The following is a 20,513-nucleotide window of genomic DNA, read 5'->3' on the forward strand; positions in this document are numbered from 1 at the left end:
GGTGAGGTCGGATTTCCGCGCGGTGCTTGCTGGGGGTGAGGTCGCTGGGGGGCAGGCGGTTGCTGAGTCTGCGCAGGTTTGAATTTGGCGGCCTCGGGAATGGCGGGGCCCGGCCGCTGGTTCGGCTTCGGGTTTAACCGGTTCGGGCAGACTGTGAACCGGAGGGAGGACGGAGCGGACGGGAAAGTATTGGAGCCCCGCCCGGTGACTTTGCCCGACCAGGGGCCGGGGAAAGGCGAGGCGGAGAGGCAGGCCTGGGGCAGTGAGGGGGCGCTGGGCGGCGGGAGACCCCCTCAGATCAGCCCCGCCTGGAGTCACACCGCCTACCTGACAGGTCAGTGCCTGGCAGCCTGGGGCAGGGGGCAGCTCAGACCAGGGGGTTACCCCAGGCCAGGGCACCTTGGAATCCCTACAGTGCAGAAGCAGGCCATTCAGCCCATCGAGTCTGCGCCCAACCCAATCCCACCCATGCCCTATCCCCATAACCCCATGCATTTACCTTAGCCAGCCCCCCTAACACTAAGGGTCAATTTAGCATGGCCAATCCACCTAATCTGCACATCTTTGGACTGTGGGAGGAAACCGGAGCACCCGGAGGAAACCCACGCAGACACGGGGAGAATGTGCAAACTCCACACAGACAGTGACCCAAGTGGGAATCGAACCCAGGTCCCTGGCACCGTGAGGCAGCAGTGCTAACCACTGTGCTACCTCTCCAGATTGAGGATGCTCCTGTATACTCTATGAACGGTATGCTTTGTCTGTAAACCATAGAATCCCTAGTATAAAAGGAGGCCATTCAGTCCATTGGGTCTCCACAGACTCTCCGTAAGAGCATCTTCCCAGCTCTGCCCCCCCACAAACCCGTGCATTTCCCATTGTTAATCTATCTAACCTACACATATTTTTTTAAGTTTATTTATCAAAATCAAGGCTTATTTATTCACAATTAAGGCTTACATTAACACTGCAATTAAGTTTCTGTGAAATTCTCCTAGTCGCCACAGCCCGGCGCCTGTTCAGGTCAATGCACCTAACCAGCACATCTTTCAGAATGTGTATTAGTGTCACGGGCAGTCTTGCATTAACACTGCAATGAAGTTACTTGAAAATCCCCTAGTCGCCACACTCCAGCACCTGTTTGGGTACACTGAGGGAGAATTTAGCACGGCCAATACACCTAACCAGCACATCTTTCGGAATGTGGGAGGAAACCGGAGCACCTGGAGGAAACCCACGTAGACACGGGGAGAGCATGCAGACTCCGCACAGACAGTGATCCAAGCCAGGAATCGAACCTGGTGCTGCTAACCACTGTGCCACCATGCCGCTCCTTTGGAGTGTGGGAGGAAACCGGAGCACCTGGAGGAAACCTGCACAGACATGGGGAGAATGTGCAAACTCCACATAGAACTATAGTGCGCAAGAAGCAGTACTTTTCACTGTATACCAATACATATAATAATAAATCAATCAACCCTCCATTGTGTTGTGTGTGGCATCACCAGTGCTAAATGGGATAGAATTCGAACAGATCTTGTAACTCAAAACTAGGCTTCTGTGAGGGGCTGTGGGCCACCAGGAAAATTGGTGCAGTTATTTCACACTGGGTTGAGTTTAAATTACATTTAACACCGGTTTTAAAACTCACTGAGGAACCAACAAGAGGGAAAAATATATTTGACCTCACTCTCTCCAACTTGCCTGCTGCAGACACATCTGTCAATGATAGCCTTGGTCGGAGTGACAACAGTCCTTGTGGAGACAAAGTCTCCTCTTCACATTAATGATACTCTCCATTGTGTTGTGTGGCACCACCAGTGCTAAATGGGATAGATTTCCAATAGATGTAGCAACCCAAGACTGGGTAAGCGTGAGATGCCGTTAGCAGCACCAGAATAGTACTCCTCCACAATCTGTAACTACATGGCCTGGCATATCCCCCACTCTACCATTACCACCTAACCAGGGGATCAACCCTGGTTCAATGAAGAGTGCAGGTGGATGTGTCAGGAGCAGCACACCCCAAAAATGAGATGTCAACCTGGTGAAGCTGCAACACTGTACGGCTTGCGTGCCAAACAGCAAAAGCAGCATGTAGTAGACAGAGTTGTGATCCCACAACCAATGGATCAGATCAAATCTCTACAATCCTGCTACATCCAGTTGTGAATGGTGGTGGACAATTGACTCGCTGGAGGAGGAGGCTCCATGGACATTCCTGTTATTAATGATGGGGAGCCCATCACATCTGGGCAAAAGCCGAGATTGAAAGACCTTTGCGGCAATCTTCAGCCGGAAGTGCCAAATGGATGATCCATCTCAGCCTCCCCTTGGGATCCCCGACATCACAAATGCCAGTCTTTAGCCGACGGCAGCAGAGAGGTGATGCTGATTGGCTGCCGGGGTGAATATGCATCGGCGCAGTCCCTGCTTCCAGAAGGAGGACCTCTGTAACAGGTTTATTTGAAAAGAATACACTTGCCACATCAATAAGTAACCTCACAGTGTGATTATGAAAGAAACAATCAGACAGGTTGTCTTGAATTTAACAATTTAGCTCTGTGCTGAGCCCTCACAATTGACATCAATGACTTAGATGAGGGGAGTGAAAGCATGGCAGCTGAATTTGCGGACAACAAAGCTTGGTCGGAAAGTACGTTACGTAGAAGACAGACAGAGTTTGCAGATGGTTATGGATAGGTTGAATGGGCAAAAGTCCGGCAGATGGAGTAGAATGTGGGAAAGTGTGAAATTATTCACTTTGGCAGGAAGGATAAAAAAGGAGTATTAATTAAATGGAGAATGACTGCATAGTGCTCAGGTGCTTAGGAATTCAGGTGTTTGTGCATGAGTCACAAAAAACAGGTGTAGCAAGTAACCAAGAAGACAAACAGAATGCTAGCTTATGAGAGGAATTGAAGGTAAAAGTAAAGATGTTATGCTTCTGTTATACTGGGCATTGGTGAGACTGCATCTCAAATACTGTGTCGTTTTGGTCTCCTTGTTTAGGATGTAAGTGCATTGGAGGCTTCATTTTGATTTGATTTATTATTGTCATGTGTATTGGGATATAGTGAAAAGTATTGTTTCTTATGCGCTACACAGGCAAAGCATACTGTTCATAGAGAAGGAAAGGAGAGAGTGCAGAATGTAGTGTTACAGTCATAGGGTATAGAGAAAGTTCAACTTAATGCGAGGTAGGTTCATTCAAAAGTCTGACAGCAGCAGGGAAGAAGCTGTTCTTGAGTCGGTTGGAATATCTTACGAGGCGAGGTTGGAAAGGCTGGGCTTGTTTCCATTAATGTTTAGAAGAGTGAGGGGTGACTTTCTTGAAGTATTTAAGATCCTTAACAGTATTGACAACGTGGATCATAAGACTATGGACATGGAAAGGATCTTTCCTCTTGTCGGTGAGTCTAGAACTAAGGGGCGCCGTTTTAAAATTTGGGGTCGCCCTTATATGATAGAGGGTTGTGCGACTTTGGGACTCTCCGCGTCAGAAGGTGGTGGAAGCAGGGCCACTGAATATTTTTGAGTAGATAGATTCTTGTTAGGCAAGCAAATCAAAAGTTATTGGGGGTAGATGGGGAATGTGGAACTCAACGCAAGCAGATCAGCCTTGATCTTATTAAATGGTGGAGCAGGCTTGAAGGGCCAATTGATCTATTTCTGCTCCTATGTTTCATAGTTTCGTAGACAAATACATTTGGGGGCGGCGAGATTGGTGAGTCAAGTGGATTCTTAACTCGTGTTGGTTTTCTGTCACAACCCACTCTGGCAGTTCTGTCCTTCAGGATTTGATCAGCTATGGTGCTACTGAGCCAATTTTGGTGATGGATATTGAAGTGTATCAGAGTACGTTCTTTGTCCTTGCTACAAGTGGTGTTTCTTCCAAGTGGAGTGCAACATGGGGGTGTATTGCTGTGGCTGCGTGAGTGTAGTAGGTGCTAATCAGCAGCTTTTGATGCTCGTGTTTGATCTGATGCCATGAGACTTCATAGGGACTGGAATCAATTCTGAGGACCCCCCGGACCACACCCTCCCAGCTATACTGTGGGGCTACCATACTCCCTCAGGGATGGTGTTTTTGGTATCTGCCTGCACACGGGTTTAGTTTAGGCAGCATCGTGATTGGTGCAGGCTGGGAGGGCCGAAGGGCCTGTTCCTGTGCTGTACTATTCTTTGTTCTTTACTTCATATCTCTTGACACCTAGACTAACAAAATTGATCAATTTGAGCCTTCCAACAACTTATCTGCCTTGTTGTACTTCTGCTATTTCCTGCATCATAGAAACTGTAGCGCAGTATCGCATCTGTGCTGGAAAGAGCAGTTCTTATATTCAGATGAAATATGGTCCATTGGACAAAGTATTGGAGTGATGCTAGGACCAGTACCTTCAGGAGAGGATAAAAGTACAGGTTTATAGATTAATATCACTGAGTAATTTTATGGCCAATTCTACTCTTGCAGGTCAAACTGAACCCCGTAGAACACGTTCCATCTTATTAACTTTGTTTCAGGTGATGGATCTGTTTATTTATTCGGTTTTGTTGATGGTTGCCCTTGGCATCAAGTGTGTATGAGTAATCGAAGCCGCGAAGGTTGCACAGACATCCTGACCTCTGAGAAATATTCGCTAATGTTATGGCAGGACAGAGTGGAAGGCTGGGATATCCAAAACCTCACTGCCGGAGAGGCCGTCGGTGATGCGACTTGGACGAGGGAGTTGAAGGAGGAAGAGAGGCCATGTACAGGTATAGTAAATTATAATGCAGTGCCGGGTCTTCACTGGATCCTAATCCTACAGCTCCCCTTTGCTTTTTATAACCTCACATGCGGCACGGTGGCACAGTGGTTAGCACTGCTGCCTCACAGTGCCAGGGACCCGGGTTCAATTCCATCTTTGGGTGACTGTGAAGTTTGCACGTTCTCCCCATGTCTGTGTGGGTTTCCTCCGTAAGAAGTTTAACAACATCAGGTTAAAGTCCAACAGGTTTATTTGGTAGCAAAAGCCACACAAGCTTTCGAGGCTCTGAGCCCCTTCTTCAGGTGAGTGGGAATTCTGTTCACATCTTGTGTCTTGTCTGGAGACAATACACATCTTTTTAGCCTGTCTTGATGCTCTCTCCACTCCCATTGTTTTGTTTCTTAAAGACTGGATTAGTTGTAAGTATTCGCATTCCAACCATTATTCATGTAAATTGAGTCTGTGTCTTTATAAGTTCTGTTTGTGAACAGAATTCCCACTCACCTGAAGAAGGGGCTCAGAGCCTCGAAAGCTTGTGTGGCTTTTGCTACCAAATAAACCTGTTGGACTTTAACCTGGTGTTGTTAAACTTCTTACTGTGTTTACCCCAGTCCAACGCCGGCATCTCCACATCATGGGTTTCCTCCCACAGCCCAAAGATGTGCAGGGTAGGTTGATTGGCCATGCTAAATTACCCTTTAGTGTCCCAAGATGTGCCGGTTAACGGGATTAATGGGGTAAAGACATGGAGTTACGGAGATAGGGGTCTGGGTAAGATGCTCATCGGAGAGAATAGGTGCAGATCCAATGGGCCAAATGGCCCGCTTTTGGACGTTTAAGGGGATTAGCGGGGTAAATACATGGGGTTACGGAGATAGGATCTGGGTAAGATGCTCTACCAGAGAGGTGCAGATCCAATGGGCCGAATGGTCTGCTTTTGCACTGTAGGGATTCTGATTCTTCTATGATTTTCTGCCTTTCTGGGCTATGTTCCCTTGCTGTGTGTGTTTGCACAGGTATCACTTCTTCTTCACTAAGCCCATGTGGCACAGTGTTATTTGGAGGTGCGCATTGCCCGCATCTACTTGTACCCATCTAGATACAGTTACTGGGTTTGGACCTGGTACCCTGACCCTTTTTTTCAAAACATGCCTATTTTTTTCTCTCCTTTTACAGGCAGTTTGGTTTAAGTCAGTTGTCACAACCCCTGTCAAATGAGACCAACTCAGTCAGCAGAGATATGGTTGAGCTTTTGAGTGTGTGTAGCTTAGCTACTAGATACTGTAACCGAGCTAATAGTCTTGCAGTCAGAGCTCATTGCCTTTTACCTAGTGTTTCCTTAAGCATTGCGGGTTTCCAAATAGTTTCTTACAGTGAGAGTTATACACAGTGTGGCGGGATGGTGGCTATTGGAATTGGATAGTGGTGGTTCACATTTACACAACCTCCTAGTTTATTTCATTGAAGTAATAATCATCTGCTAAAGCTTTGACCTTGGTGATTGCAGTATGGCTGTCAGAAGACTTTTTTGATTTGATTTATTATTGTCACACATTTTTTTATCAGATCAGCCATGATCTTATTGAATGGCGGAGCAGGCTTGAGGGGCTAGATGGCCTACCCCTGTTCCTATTTCTTATGTTCTTATTAGCATACAATGAAAGGTATTGTTTCTTGTGCGCTATACAGACAAAGCATACTGTTCATAGAGAAGGAAAGGAGAGGGTGCAGAATGTAGTGTTACAGTCATAGCTAGGGTGTAGAGAAAGATCAACTCAATGCAAGTTAGGTCCATTCAAAAGTCTGACAGCAACAGGGAAGAAGCTGTTCTTGAGTCGGTTGGTGCGTGACCTCAGACTTTGTATCTTTTTCCCGATGGAAGAAGGTGGAAGAGAGAATGTCCGGGGTGCGTGGGGTCCTTGATTATGCTGGCTGCTTTGCCGGGCAACTTGCTGCTGCTTGTGTGTTTTAGTCTCCATTCATAACCATTGAAACTTTGTTGTGCGGCTCGAGCTTAGGATCTGACATTGTTCCCTCACCAGGCCTGTACGGTGAATGAGGCATTCCCGTTTAAGGTGACACTGTGTAACCTGTTAAATTTGTTTTTTCTCTCTATCTCCGTGAGGGAAGGTGATTGGCTTCCAGTGTTATTACTGACATCAGCTAGAAAATTACAGGGACATACCTATGTCCCATTATTGTAATAATATATTTGTTGAAGCAGTTCTTGAGTAAGACATTGGTAAGATTGTAATCCTTAGTGCTGTTAGTCAATAGCATTGCTCTACAACAACCCCACTGAACTAGCTAATGTTTTATTGAGTGCTTGTAACTAAAAATAAGTGAATACTTTCTGACTGAATTAATATCCATTGGGATAGTACATATCAAGGAAAAACAGTTTAGTCTGACAGTGTAGTCTGTCAACTCCTGTAGATGTAAGCTGGGTACAGCAGCCAGCAGAAAATCCTACTGCTGTGAGCAATATTTAATCTATATAGATAGCGGAATGTGATAGAGGAATGGTTATTCAATTGCTTATAATCTCCCAGTAGAGCAGCTGTATTAACATCCCCCACAATGAACTTGATTCTGCTGTACAAATGTTCTAATACCCTGCACAGTACGCACTGCAGAATTCACGTTTTCTATTGTGAGTCAACCAGGAAATTGAATGGGAGTTTTTTAGTCAAGGGAGCACTGAGTGGTTTGTATCCCAATGTAAATCAGTAGTCAATGAGTTAGCGCTCCCCTCTTGGTGCCCAAGGTAAATGACTGATTTATGCATCGACATTAATTTGCTCATCAAAAGAAGAATTGAACCTGACTGGGGCTTGCAGCTCAAAAGATATGGCTGAGATTAACGACAGGACATATAGCCCCTGACAGTCTCTGATGCAATGCCAAAGATGGTAGGGGTTCTAAACTTAGCCTCACTCTCCCTAATTTAGGAAGCAAGAATAAAACCGGAACATGCTGGGAAAATGTAGCAGGTCTCCCAGTATTTCTGAAGGAAACACCCAATACAGTATCTTAAATTTGTCTTACTGTTGCTGAAAGATCTATGCGTTTACAGCTTTATGATGTGTTGAGAATGGGATCACTGGATAGTGATGAGGAGGAAGGAGATTGGGCTCAGTTACTGCTCCGTAAGGTCACAGAGGTCATCAGAAATATCTTGTTGTAAATGCGGATGAATGTGTTAACTCGGCACAGACCCTGAATCAAACTTTGGATCTTTTCTAATTGACTCTAAAGAGACTGAGTAGACCGGGGCTATACTTATTGGAATTTATAAGAATGAGGGGGGAATCTGATAGAAACATATAAGATTGTGAAGGGAATAGATAAGATAGAAGCAGGGAGGTTGTTTCCACTGGCGGGTGAAACTAGAACTAGGGGGCATAGCCTCAAAATAAGGGGGAGCAGATTTAGGACTGAATTGAAGAGGAACTTCTTCACACAAAGGGTTGTGAATCTGTGGAATTCCCTGAAGCAGTTGAGGCTACCTCGCTGAATGTTTTTAAGGCAAGGATGGATAAATATTTAGAACAGTAAAGGAATAAGGGTTACGGTGAGCAGGCGGGTAAGTGGATTTGAGTCCACGAAAAGATCAGCCATGATCTCATTGAATGGCGGAGCAGGCTCGAGGGGCCAGATGGCCTACTCCTACCCTTTGTTCTTATGTTCTTATGACTCAACGCTGCTTTCCTTTAATTACCAGCGAATAGCGGAAGTAAAACATTTACTTTCTCCCTCTATTTTCTCCCTCTCAGCACTTCCGTTGATCGCTGATGGCTATGTTACAACATCTCCTCCATTTTACAAACCGTTGCCACTCCAGCTTCGTGCAAGAAAGCTGGCACTGGGCAGTGAGCATGCTGTCTTACTGAGTTTTGATTGGACAGTGCATTCCTGGGGCTCTGGACGGTAAGGTTTATTCAGTAGCTGTGAGTATGCCGGCACATTAATGACCCACGTTCTGGATTGTAGACTCAGTCTATACACTTGTTAAAGGATTCATAGCAGTCAAGTTTGAGGTTTGAATCTAGTCACTGAAATGTGTTTTTGCATCTGATCTTGAGGGATCGGAGTGGCACCCATGTGGGTTAAAACATTGTTTTTCACCTCAGTTGGAACAGATGATTAAATTCTCATATCTCACAACAAACTGATGCAAAAATAAGAAAATAATTTCCTTCTAAGGCAGCTTTTGTCTCTGCCTTTTAACTACATTAAATGTGCTATATATATGCATGTTGTTATTTTAGAATCCATAGAATCATAGATTCCTTACAGTGCAGAAGGAGGCCATTCAGCCCATCGAGTCTGCACCGACCACAATCCCACCCAGGCCCTATCCCCATAACCTCACATATTTACCCTGCTAATCCCCTAACGCTAAGGGGCAATTCAGCATGGCCAAAGCTGTTTTAACCCTATTCTGTAAATATCTCCACCATTCCCACTTCTCTCACCTTTCAGAGCATCCTGTGTCAAGCTTTTCTCCTATGCTGCCACTCCCATTATTGTTTTCTGTTTCTTCTCTGTAAACCCTCTTGGGACGTTTACTTTGGTAAAGAACTTGAGGTGGTAAATATCCAAACAGTGCTTGTTTTTCAGCAATGTGATATTTTTACAGGCATGGTCAGTTGGGACATGGTACTGTTGAGGATGAAGTGGAACCGCGTATCGTGGAGGCGTTACACGGGCTAGCAATGGCTGAAGTAGCAGCTGGGAACTGGCATTCTGTGAGTGCAAGTGGTAAGATTCATCACTGCAACCACATCGTATTTGTGCTTTTTTACTGACACTCCTCTCATACACAGTTCTCCAACACTGGGTCTCCTGCTGTACTGGAGACAAATAATATGTGGAGTTTATCTACTTCATTGGAAAACTGCATCAATATCCTCACTGCTGCCTGCTGATAAGGTGCACTTATCTCTATGCTCTGAAGGCAGGCCCTGCTGTTAATTGTTTATTGAATACTTACGTCTGTTCAGATTGTGGCCTTTAACTGGGCATTCATTTGTTCTCCTATGTATAGGAGCAGACCAAAACTGTGGCATTTGGCATCAGTTTTCCATCCTTTACCTCATGGCTGTCTGAGTTTGAGTCACTGTCGCATCTGCTAGTCTGTGCCAAAGCAACCTCTCCTCCAGCTTCTCCTCTTTGCCTCAAACTGGGGCGTCGCCTGCTGCCCAATATCTTGTCCAAGTGGCCACTTTCTTGTGAGCCTAAACATTGAATGACAGCAGGTTATTCAACTAGGAAGGCCATCCCACCTGAACCTGATCTTATCCTTGTCTAAATCCAGGGGTGGGCATTCTCTAGCAGTAGTTTTAGGATAGTGATCATGAGTAGAAACACTGGCTTCTGTGTCCTCGAGATCCATCTGATGACTTTACTAAGATCAGCTAACTTGGGACAGAGCAAGGATCAACTATGGGACTCCCTGCTCTGTGTACTCTATGATGTGGAGTTGCCGGCGTTGGACTGGGGTGGGGACAGTAAGAAGTCTCGCAACATCAGGTTAAAGTCCAACAGGTTTATTTGGTAGCATGAGCTTTCAGAGCGCTGCCCCTTCATCAGGCGACTCATCTGATGAAGGAGCAGCGCTCCGAAAGCTCATGATACCAGGTAAACCTGTTGGACTTTAACCCGGTGTTGTGAGACTACTTACTCTGTGTACTGTCGTACAACACTATGCATTTACCCAATTTTAGTCGTTTCTAATAGTGTTTTTGTTGAGGACCCATTAATAGTCTGCTGAGTGACATACTGTGGTTGTTTAGAATTCTCAATAACTGAGAAACCATCGGAATCTAAAACATCAGAGAAAATCAGAGAAACCCTACAGTACAGAAAGAGGCCATTCAGCCCATCGAGTCTGCACAGACCACAATCCCACCCAGGCCCTACCCCCATATCCCTACATATTTTACCCACTAATCCCTCTAATCTACGCATCCCAGGACACTAAGGGGCAATTTTAGCATGGCCAATCAACCTAACCCGCACATCTTTGGACTGTGGGAGGAAACCGGAGCACCCGGAGGAAACCCACGCAGACACGAGGAGAATGTGCAAACTCCACACAGACAGTGACCCAAGCCGGGAATCGAACCCAGGCCCCTGGAGCTGTGAAGCAGCAGTGCTAACCACTGTGCTACCGTGCCGCCCTTTGTAACTTTGATAAAAGCTAAATCAATTTCTGCCATGAGTTAAATATAAAAATCTGGTTTAGCAATGTATTTCATTATAATGTGTCATTATTAGAGCTTATTATTTTCTTTTTTCAAAATCCTTAGCATCAGGAGACCTGTACGTGTGGGGATGGAATGAGTCAGGACAGTTGGGACTGCCAACAAAGTCATGTTCAGAGGAACATCAGAAACCTTCTCAGCAGAAGGGGCTCGAGGGAGAGGGTAAGGCGATGTTGTGTTCCTTTGAGAAGTAAGAATATTTGCAACAACAATAAGTTGCAGGATTTGTCCTTAAAGAGCTACACATTCCCTGGTTACATTGACGCACTGCACCCTCGATAGGCACTAGTGTATGGTGTGACTTAGGAAAATGTTTGTTATGTGTGTAGTGCGGAGACTGACTCAGTCACTTTATTAGTTTTGAAGAGTCTGTTATCCCTCACAAGCAAAAGTGGGTGGCACAGTGGTTGGCACTACTGCCTCACAGCACCAGGGACCCGGGTTCAATTCCCAGCTTGGGTCACTGTCCATGCGGAGTCTGCATGTTCTCCCTGTGTCTATGTGGGTTTCCTCCGGGTGCTCCAGCTTCCTCCCACAGTCCGAAAGATGTACTGGTTAGGGTGCATTGTCCGTGCTAAATTCTCCCTCACTATACCTGAACAGGCACCGGAGTGTGGTGACTAGGGGATTTTCACAGTAACTTCATTGCACTGTTGATGTAAGCCTACTTGTGACACCAATAAATAACTTAAAACGTTTAAACTTAAAGTGTACATTTTGCCACCTTGCTAATCCATAGAATCCCTGCAGTGCAGAAGGAGGCCATTTGGCCCATCGAGTCTGCATTGACCACAATCCCACTCAGGCCCTATGCCCGTAACCCCATGCATTTACCCTAGCTAGTCCCCCATGAACAAAGGGACAATTTAGTACGGCCAATCCACCTAATCCGCACATCTTTGGACTGTTAGTGATAAAATCTGCGTGAGTTCTTCACTAACAATAGGCAGAGGAAAATACTACCTCTTTAACTGTGTTTCATATTCCCCTTTCCCTCTTTGAAACAGTGTGTGTAATGGTCTCCTCTTGTTACACTGTGAAAATATGGTGAACATGGGTTGCCCCTTTTGCATAAAATATGGTGTATATTCGTTAAGTCTTGTGTAGCCTTTGATTATATAAGAAATACTTTGTTGTCGTTTGTACTTTTTGTTGGAAATATTCTTTCTAATTTTGTTGCAGAAGGTATTTACACTATTACGGAATACTAAATGCCACTGTGTTACTTTGTAATCAGAATAAGGAACATAGCTGAATAAATAGTCTTTACTAGCAAACTGCATTGTAATTTCGCCAATTCACGGTATTGTCTTTTTCACCACTCCTCACCTAAAGGCATTTGTAAGAATACGATTCCACATGTTCAGCTTGCCCTCCAGAACCTCACCTGTGTGATTATTCTGAGTTTACACAGTATATTTCAGCAGTTTTTGCTGTGAAACACTTCGGAGCGGACCCTGATCTGGTGTACATTTGCATTTTCAAGCAGGGATTGCTTGATAAAATTCAGGAATTTTTCTCTTCCGAAATGTAGGACGGTTGAACGCTATTGCTGAGTCAAAGAAGAACAAAGAAAATTACAGCACAGGAACAGGCCCTTCGGCCCTCCAAGCCTGCACCGACCATGCTGCCCGTCTGAACTAAAACCCCCTACTCTTCCAGGCACCGTATCCATTTATTCCCATCCTATTTGTCCAGACGTCCCTTAAAAGTCGTTAGAACATAGAACAGTGCAGCACAGGAACAGGCCTTTCTGCCCACGATGCTGTGCTGAACATGACACCAAATCCCTTCTGCTCTTGGTGCATATCCCTCTATTCCTTGCATTCCTTACTACAGTTCCATTAACTAACTCCATTGACTGACCGTCAAATCTGAAACCATCCTGGTCAGTATGACTCAGCTACTCACTGTATTATCTGCCTGCACTTTCCAAATGTCCAAGTGTTTTAAGTATGTGCTGACTCAGATTCTGTCATGCCCCTTTGTGTTACAGTATTGTCTCTCAGAGCAAGTCCAGCATCAGAGGCAGACAAGGCACTGATGCCATTGGAAGTAGCAAATCTGGGCCAGAATGGTGACTTCTCTCTCTGCCTTGAACCAAAAGCTCTCAATAGCAATTTTTAAAATTGTGCCAGCCTTTTTGGCGTTCCCAGCATGTCGCCACAGGACGGCAATGTGGTTTCCCTGCAGATACTGCAAAGTAGCAAAATTGGTTTTGCACTAACTGCATTTGAGAGATTAGCGCATGTGGAATAGTGTTATGAGTTATTCAGAGCAGCTAGATATCTGTGATCCTTACACTCGAATAGTTGTTGCAGAGTCTGCCCCAACATAGAAAGGAGACAGATTGAGTATCAAAAAATCACAAAAGGTTGGTTTGCAGGTGCAGCAGGTAATTCAGAAGGCAGATGGAATTTTGTCCCTCATTGCTAGAGGGATGGAGTTCAAAAACAGTGAGGTTATGTTGCAGCTGTATAAGGTGCTGGTGAGGCCACACCTGGAGTACTGTGTACAGTTTTTGTCTCCTTACTTGAGAAAAGATATACTGGCACTGGAGGGGGTGCAGAGGAGATTCAGTAGGTTGGTTCTGGAGTTGAGAGGGTTGGCTTATGAGGAGAGACAGTAGACTGGGGCTATACTCATTGGAATTCAGAAGAATGAGGGGAGATCTTATAGAAACATATAATATTATGAAGGGGATAGAAGCAGGGAAGCTGTTTCCACTGGCAGGTGAAACTAGAACTAAGGGGCATGGCCTCAAAATAAGGGGGAAGCAGATTTAGGACTGAGTTGAGGAGGAACTTCTTCACACAAAGGGTTGTGAATCTGTGGAATTCCCTGCCCAGTGAAGCAGTTGAGGCTACCTCAATGTTTTTAAGACAAGGATAGATGCATTTTTGAACAATAAAAAAATTAAGGGTTATGGTGAGCGGGCGGGTAAGTGGAGCTGAGTCCACAAAAAGATCAGCCATGATCTTATTGAATGGCGGAGCAGGCTCGAGGGGCCAGACTCCTGCTCCTAGTTCTTATGTTCTTATCAATGGGGAACTGGCAAATTACTCTATTACTTGTTCTCATTACATGTGATTCATTAAATGGCCATCACATTTAATGAGAGTATTTATTTTATAATAAAAATGCAGTTTTGTAAGGATTAGCTGGTGTTTATATATTAATGTTAAACTGAACCTCTAACCTCAATTTTACACACAGCCACATCGTCCCCGAGTGATGGACATTACACGGTTATAAAATCCACAAACAAAAGAGAAACCATGGGAGATTCGAATGTGTTCATCTCAATCCAGGCGTTTCCTGCACTGCTGGATTTGCCGGAAGAGTCCGAAGTCAGCAAGGTCAGCTGTGGGTCACGGCACACTGCGGCCATCACCAGTATGTAACAGTGGCTCCTGCGTACCGGTTACATTTCTCTTAGGTAAACTGGTCTGAACAGAACTGGTTTTGTTTTGATATTTCTCAGTGTGTAATCACTAAGCCCCATCGTAAAACTAGTCACTTCAATGCTGTACTAATGTGGAATTTTAACAGAAGTAAAAGGTCTTGCTGTTTCCTTCCACACTGTCCAGGTGGAGAGGGAGGCGATGGCCTAGTGGTATTATCACTAGACTATTAATCCAGAAACTCAGCTAATGTTCTGGGGACCCGGGTTCGAATCCCGCCACGGCAGATGGTAGAATTTGAATTGAATAAAAAATATCTGGAATTAAGAATCTACTGATGACCATGAAACCATTGTCGATTGTCAGAAAAACCCAACTGGTTCACTAATGTCCTTTAGGGAAGGAAATCTGCCGTCCTTACTCGGTCTGGCCTACATGTGACTCCAGATCCACAGCAATGTGGTTGACATCTGAACAAGGGCAACTAGGGATGGGCAATAAATGCTGGCCAGCCATTGACGCCCACATCCTGCCAATGAATTTAAAAAAATGTGATTGAAAACTCTAGTGGGTGTATTATGTCATTCCTGACTGGGATTTGGGTTTCCTAGTAAGAATGCAAGATGTGATAATTACCAGATAATCTGTTTGAGGGAATAAAACGTTCAGGACACCAGCTGTCACGCTTTCCTTCAAGCTAGTCCTGTGGATCTTTTCTGTTCACCTGAAAGGACAGATCTCAAGCTCATTTTAGTTTCACACACCATTTATAGTGATTATAAAATATCCCAAAATGAGAAAACAGAAATTCAGGAATGAAAAAAAATTACCTGGAAATATACAACAGGACAGGGGCAAGAAAACTGAGTCGCTATTTCTTTTTTGTTCATATGATGTGTGCGTCGCTGGCTGGGCCAGCATTTATTGCCCATCGTTGACTGTCCTGAGTGAATTGCTAGGCCATTTCAGAGGGCATTTAGGAGTCAACTATGTTGCTTTGGGTCTGGAGTCATATGTAGGCCAGACCGGGTAAGGATGGCAGATTTCCTTCCCTAAAGGACATTGTGAACCAGATGGGTTTTTCTGACAATGGTTTCATGGTCATGGACTTTTAATTCCAGATTCTTATTAAATTCAAATTTCACCATCTGCTGTGGTGGGATTCGAACCTGGGTCCTCAGAACATTACGTTGGTCTCTGGATTGCTAGTCCAGTGACAATATCACTATGCCCCCGTCTCCCTGAAAACCTGTCTTAAGATGTTGATGTGGTTTCTATTAATGACACTGTTGTGTCGTTTGTGAACTGTGGAAGCAATTTCAGCCAGGGTGTTGCTATTTGAATACATTGTTTGAAAATTTCTTTGGGATAAATTAGTGAATATTAGTTTATTCTTAAAATAATTGAATTTATTTTCATTTCTTTCATGATGTGGAGGCATGAGTTACTGAGATATTGTGATCATTGATTTAATTGCTAACAAGCCTTAGAACTTGAATTTGCATTTGAAATTCAATTTATAGACTTGGAAAAATGTGACCTAATCTTCATATTTTATACATATCTCTATATAATAGATTTTAACATTAGAACTTCTCAGAGAAAACTCTTAAGTAGTTTTGACATACTTCATTTTTGACAATGAAACCGTAGGAACATAGACTTAGGAGCAAGTGCGGGCCATTTGGCCCTTTGAGTCTGCTCTGCCATTCATTAAAATCATGGTTGATCTGATTGTGGTTTCAACTACATCTTCATGTCTTCCCCCCCCATAATCCTCGACTCCCTTGTCTAGCGAAAATGTATCTAACTCTGTCTTGAATAAATTCAATGACCCAGCTTGCACTGTTTTCTGGGAAAGGTACATAGACTAGGAACCCTCTGAGAGACACTATCCACCCTATCAAGTCTCCTCAGGACCTTTAATGTTTCAATAAGATCACCTCTCCAATGAGATAGGCCCAACCTGTTCAACCTTTCATCATAAGATAAACCCACTCACCCCAGAAATAAGTGGAGTGAACCTTCACTGAACTGCTAATACATTTCTATCCTTTATCAATTAGGGAGCCCAAAAGTACACAGTACTCCAGATGTGGTCTCACCAAGGCCCTGAACAGCTGCAGTTAAACTTTCCTATTGTTATATTCCATTCCCCTTGCAATAAACAACAACATTCCATTTGCCTTCTTAATCACTCACTGTACCTGCATAGTAATAACTTGTGATTCACGTACCGTATCAGGATACACAGACCTATCTGCACCACCGAGTTTTGCAATCTCTCACCATTTAACTAGTAGACTGCTTTCCAATTTTTTCTGCCAAAGTCGACGAGTTCACATTTTCCCACATTATATCGAAACTACTACAATTTTGTCCACTCACATAACTATCGATATCCCTTTGTAGACTCTATACCTCCTCTTTACAACTTACTTTCCTTCCTGTTTTGGTGTTATTAGCAAATTTAGCTGCATTGAGTGCCTTGATCCAAGCCATTGATGTTGATTGTAAATAGTTGAGGTTCTCGTGCTGATCCCAGTGGCATTTCACTAATTATTAGCTTGCTAATCTGGAAAAGACCCATTTATCCCTAACCTCTGCTTCCTGTTAGCTAACCAATATTTTATCAATGCTACTCCCTACACCAGGAGCTCTTATTTTGCACAGTAACCTTTGATGTGGCAACTTATTCCCTGTGGCCTAATGTCTTTTGGAAATCCAAGTACATCACATCCATGGAGCGGCACGGTGGCACAGTGGTTAGCACTCGTAGCTCCAGGGACCCGGTTCGATTCCCAGCTTGGGTCACTTTCTGTGTGGAGTTTGCATGTTCTCCCCGTGTCTGCATGGGTTTCCTCCAGTTTCTTCCCATTGTCCAAAGGTGTGCGGGTTAGGACCATTGGCCATGCTAAATTGGCCCTTGGTGTTCCAGGATGCGTAGATGAGAGGGATTAGCGGGGTAAATGCATGGGGTTACGGGGATAGGGCCTAGGTGGGATTGTTGATGGTGCAGACTCGATGGGCCGAATGGCCTCCTGCACTGTAGGGATTCTATGATTTCTACAGGTTGCCCCTATCCACCTTGCTTGCTACCTTTCTCAAATAACTCTAACAAATGATTTTCCTTTCAAAAGATTGTTGACTTTACTGTATCCCATTATGATTGAATAAGTATCCTGCTATAACCTCCTTAAAAATGGATTCAGCATAACCCTGTCATTTTGCGCTCTTTTCTAGGGGGAGGTAAACTCTTCACCTGGGGCTGGGGTAAGTATTAATCAAATTTGTGATTGAAATGAGCTTTAGTGTTGATTTTGCTGGCCTTCTCTGGACGAGAAGGTTATGAGTTTGAGTTCTTAACCTAGCCTGCCAGTCATGTAGTATTCAGCTTTGTGAGAGACATCATCTTTCCAATCTGTTTCTGTTCTGTTCTGACAGATGTTGAAGATGTCATGACTATTTAAAGAGGGTGCCACAGTGATTAGCACTGCTGCATCACAGCGCCAGGGACCCAGGTCCGATTCCCGGCTTGGGTCACTGTCTGCGCGGAGTCTGCACGTTCTCCCTGTGTCTGCGTGGGTTTCCTCCGGGTGCTCCGGTTTCCTCCCACACTCCAAAGATGTGTGGGTTAGGTTGATTGGCCGTGCTAAATTGACTCTAGTGTCAGGGGGATTAGCAGGGTAAATGTGTGGGGTTACGGGAGTAGGGCCTGGGTGGGATTGTGGACAGTACAGACTTGATGGACCGAACAGCCTTCTGTACTGTAGGGATTCTATAATTCTATATAAGCGGGCAGTTCTCCTAGTGTCCTTTAGCCCAATCATCACCAAATCAAACAGATTAATTAAGCAAATCATCTCAGGTATTAGTTATGAGGTGATGCTGGTGTAAAGTGGGGACTGCATTTCTTGTATAACAGTCACTGCTTCACAAACAATTCATGTGCGAAGTGCCTTGTGACTTTCTTTGATTTGATTTGATTTATTATTGTCACATGTATTAACATACAGTGAAAAGTATTGTTTCTTGCGTGCTATACAAAGCATACTGTTCATAGAGAAGGAAAGGAGAGAGTACAGATTGTAGTGTTACAGTCATAGCTAGGGTGTAGAGAAAGATTAACTTAATGCGAGGTAAGTCCATTCAAAAATCTGATGGCAGCAGGGAAGAAGCTGTTCTTGAGTCGGTTGGTACGTGACCTCAGACTTTTGTATCTTTTCCCAATGGAAGAAGATGGAAGAGAGAATGTCTGGGGTCCTTAATTATGCTGGCTACTTTTCCAAGGCAGTGGGACGTGTAGACAGAGTCAATGGATGGGAGGCTGGTTTGTGTGATAGATTAGGCTACATTCACTTTTCTAGTTTCTTGCGGTCTTGGGCAGAGCAGAAGCCATACCAAGCTGTGATACAACCAGAAAGGATGCTTTCTATGGTGCATCTGTAAAAGTTGGTAAGAGTCGTAGCTGACGTGCCAAATTTCCTTAGTCTTCTGAGAAAGTAGAGGCGTTAGTGGGCTTTCCTAACTATAGTGTCGGCATGGGGGGACCAGGACAGGTTGTTGGTGATCTGGACATCTAAAAACCTGAAGCTCTCGACTCTTTCTACTTCATCCCTGTTTATGTAGACAGGGGCATGTTCTCCTCTACACTTCCTGAAGTCAGTGACAATGTCCTTTGTTTTGTTGATATTGAGGGAGAGATTATTGTCGCTGCACCAGTCACCAGATTCTTGTATGGACGCAAGTGTATTCACAGTAAAATTTACATCATGTTTGTTTCTATTTCCCAGGTGCCTACGGGCAACTTGGCCACGGGCAGACTGATAGCTCTGATCTTCCACGGCTTGTGAATTACTTTGTACAAAACCACCTCTCCGTTTTGAATGTTGTCTGTGGACCTTGGAACACTTTTGTGTTTGCACGGCAGGAAGAATTTTAAACCCTGGATGAAGGCGGGTGCTGTTAGTCACCGGAATGGAGTGTTTAAGATTGTGTGGAAAATCAGCACAGTGAGTAATCATGTACTGAACCACATCAACCGGAATTGTTGGTTCTTGATTCCCAATCGATGCTGTTATTACCTGTCCTGGGGCATTAGTTAGCTTACTCATGGGATAGGAAGGAGAGAAATGAGCTGTGTTTCCTGCTGCTGATTTGACCTGTACTTGAAGCTGTACACGTGCAGACACCTGCTGAGGGCAGAATTGTGGATATTTCTGTAATTAAATTGGCCTGCTGACAATATTTATCTTGACTTTTGAGAAGAATGATCACACGGGTGAATTATTGGAGAAACTAACATGCTCACAGGACTGTGACACTGCGGGAGTTAGCACTTTCAGGAAAAAGAAGTGCTGCAAAACTTTGGCATCTGAACATGATTGATATGGGAACGATGATTAGGATCAGAAAATGTTTATAAAAAGACAGCAATAAGCTGGGGACTTTGTTAACTTATTAATTGCTATTGATGCAGCAAGTGTTGTGTACAGATCAGATTTCCTGCCGTACTGCTCAGTTTTACATGAAAATTGTTGTAATGTTTCAACTCTGGTCTACTTTGATTTCCCTCACTATCTCCCCCTCCATTTTGCCTCATCTCCCACCTTCAAAAAACCTGTTTGATTACCTTGCCTTAAGCTGCTTCCTGTCACTCTTTCTCAACTCATAGACAATGCCTGAACCCTACTGTGTACCTAAATATTAAAGTGAAATATTTCATATCAATGGAAATGTATTTTTATCAACACCTAACATTCAAACTAAACCAACATTTCATTTTCAGTCGACTTAATTGAGACATTTAACTTTTCTGTGAATTAGTTTGCAAGCAATATTTATGAATCACTCACTGATCAATTCTGTACCGAAATTTGTTGCCTTGTGGACTGAATCCAATGAGCTTTTTTTACCCAGCCTGTGACTCACTCCTTCCTTCTATATTTGTGCATAACGCTGACTTTGTGAACAGCCTAAAGGTTGTTGGCATTTTCACCTCCATTTTATGTTGGTTATTGGGACTTGCAACAGGTATTCTGACTAGAGTGTAGATTTAATTGACATTGTGTGGAGTTTGCACATTCTCC

At 44.1% G+C, this 20,513-nt stretch overlaps 1 protein-coding gene across 4 annotated transcripts; it reads left to right on the forward strand.

Annotated features, from left to right (window-relative positions):
• The first annotated feature begins 46 nt into the window (after positions 1–46).
• Positions 47–20,152, forward strand: rccd1 (RCC1 domain containing 1). 4 transcript variants are annotated; one of them, XM_078199983.1, is made up of 8 exons: positions 47–334; positions 4,525–4,758; positions 8,528–8,681; positions 9,394–9,515; positions 11,066–11,182; positions 14,237–14,416; positions 17,668–17,697; positions 19,218–20,152. In XM_078199983.1, the coding sequence occupies exons 1-8, from the start codon at positions 100–102 to the stop codon at positions 19,364–19,366; spliced, it is 1,221 nt and encodes a 406-aa protein (XP_078056109.1). In that variant the 5' UTR covers positions 47–99; the 3' UTR covers positions 19,367–20,152. The 4 variants fall into 4 exon arrangements, 3 of the variants coding, with proteins under 3 accessions (XP_078056109.1, XP_078056111.1, XP_078056110.1); XR_013495670.1 differs by having other exon boundaries at positions 53–334; positions 14,237–14,459; XM_078199984.1 differs by having other exon boundaries at positions 53–334; positions 14,237–14,379.
• Positions 20,153–20,513: the final 361 nt, after the last annotated feature.

Source organism: Mustelus asterias, chromosome 29 (genome assembly GCF_964213995.1).
Source record: "Mustelus asterias chromosome 29, sMusAst1.hap1.1, whole genome shotgun sequence".
In the NCBI taxonomy this organism is placed as follows: domain Eukaryota; kingdom Metazoa; phylum Chordata; class Chondrichthyes; order Carcharhiniformes; family Triakidae; genus Mustelus; species Mustelus asterias.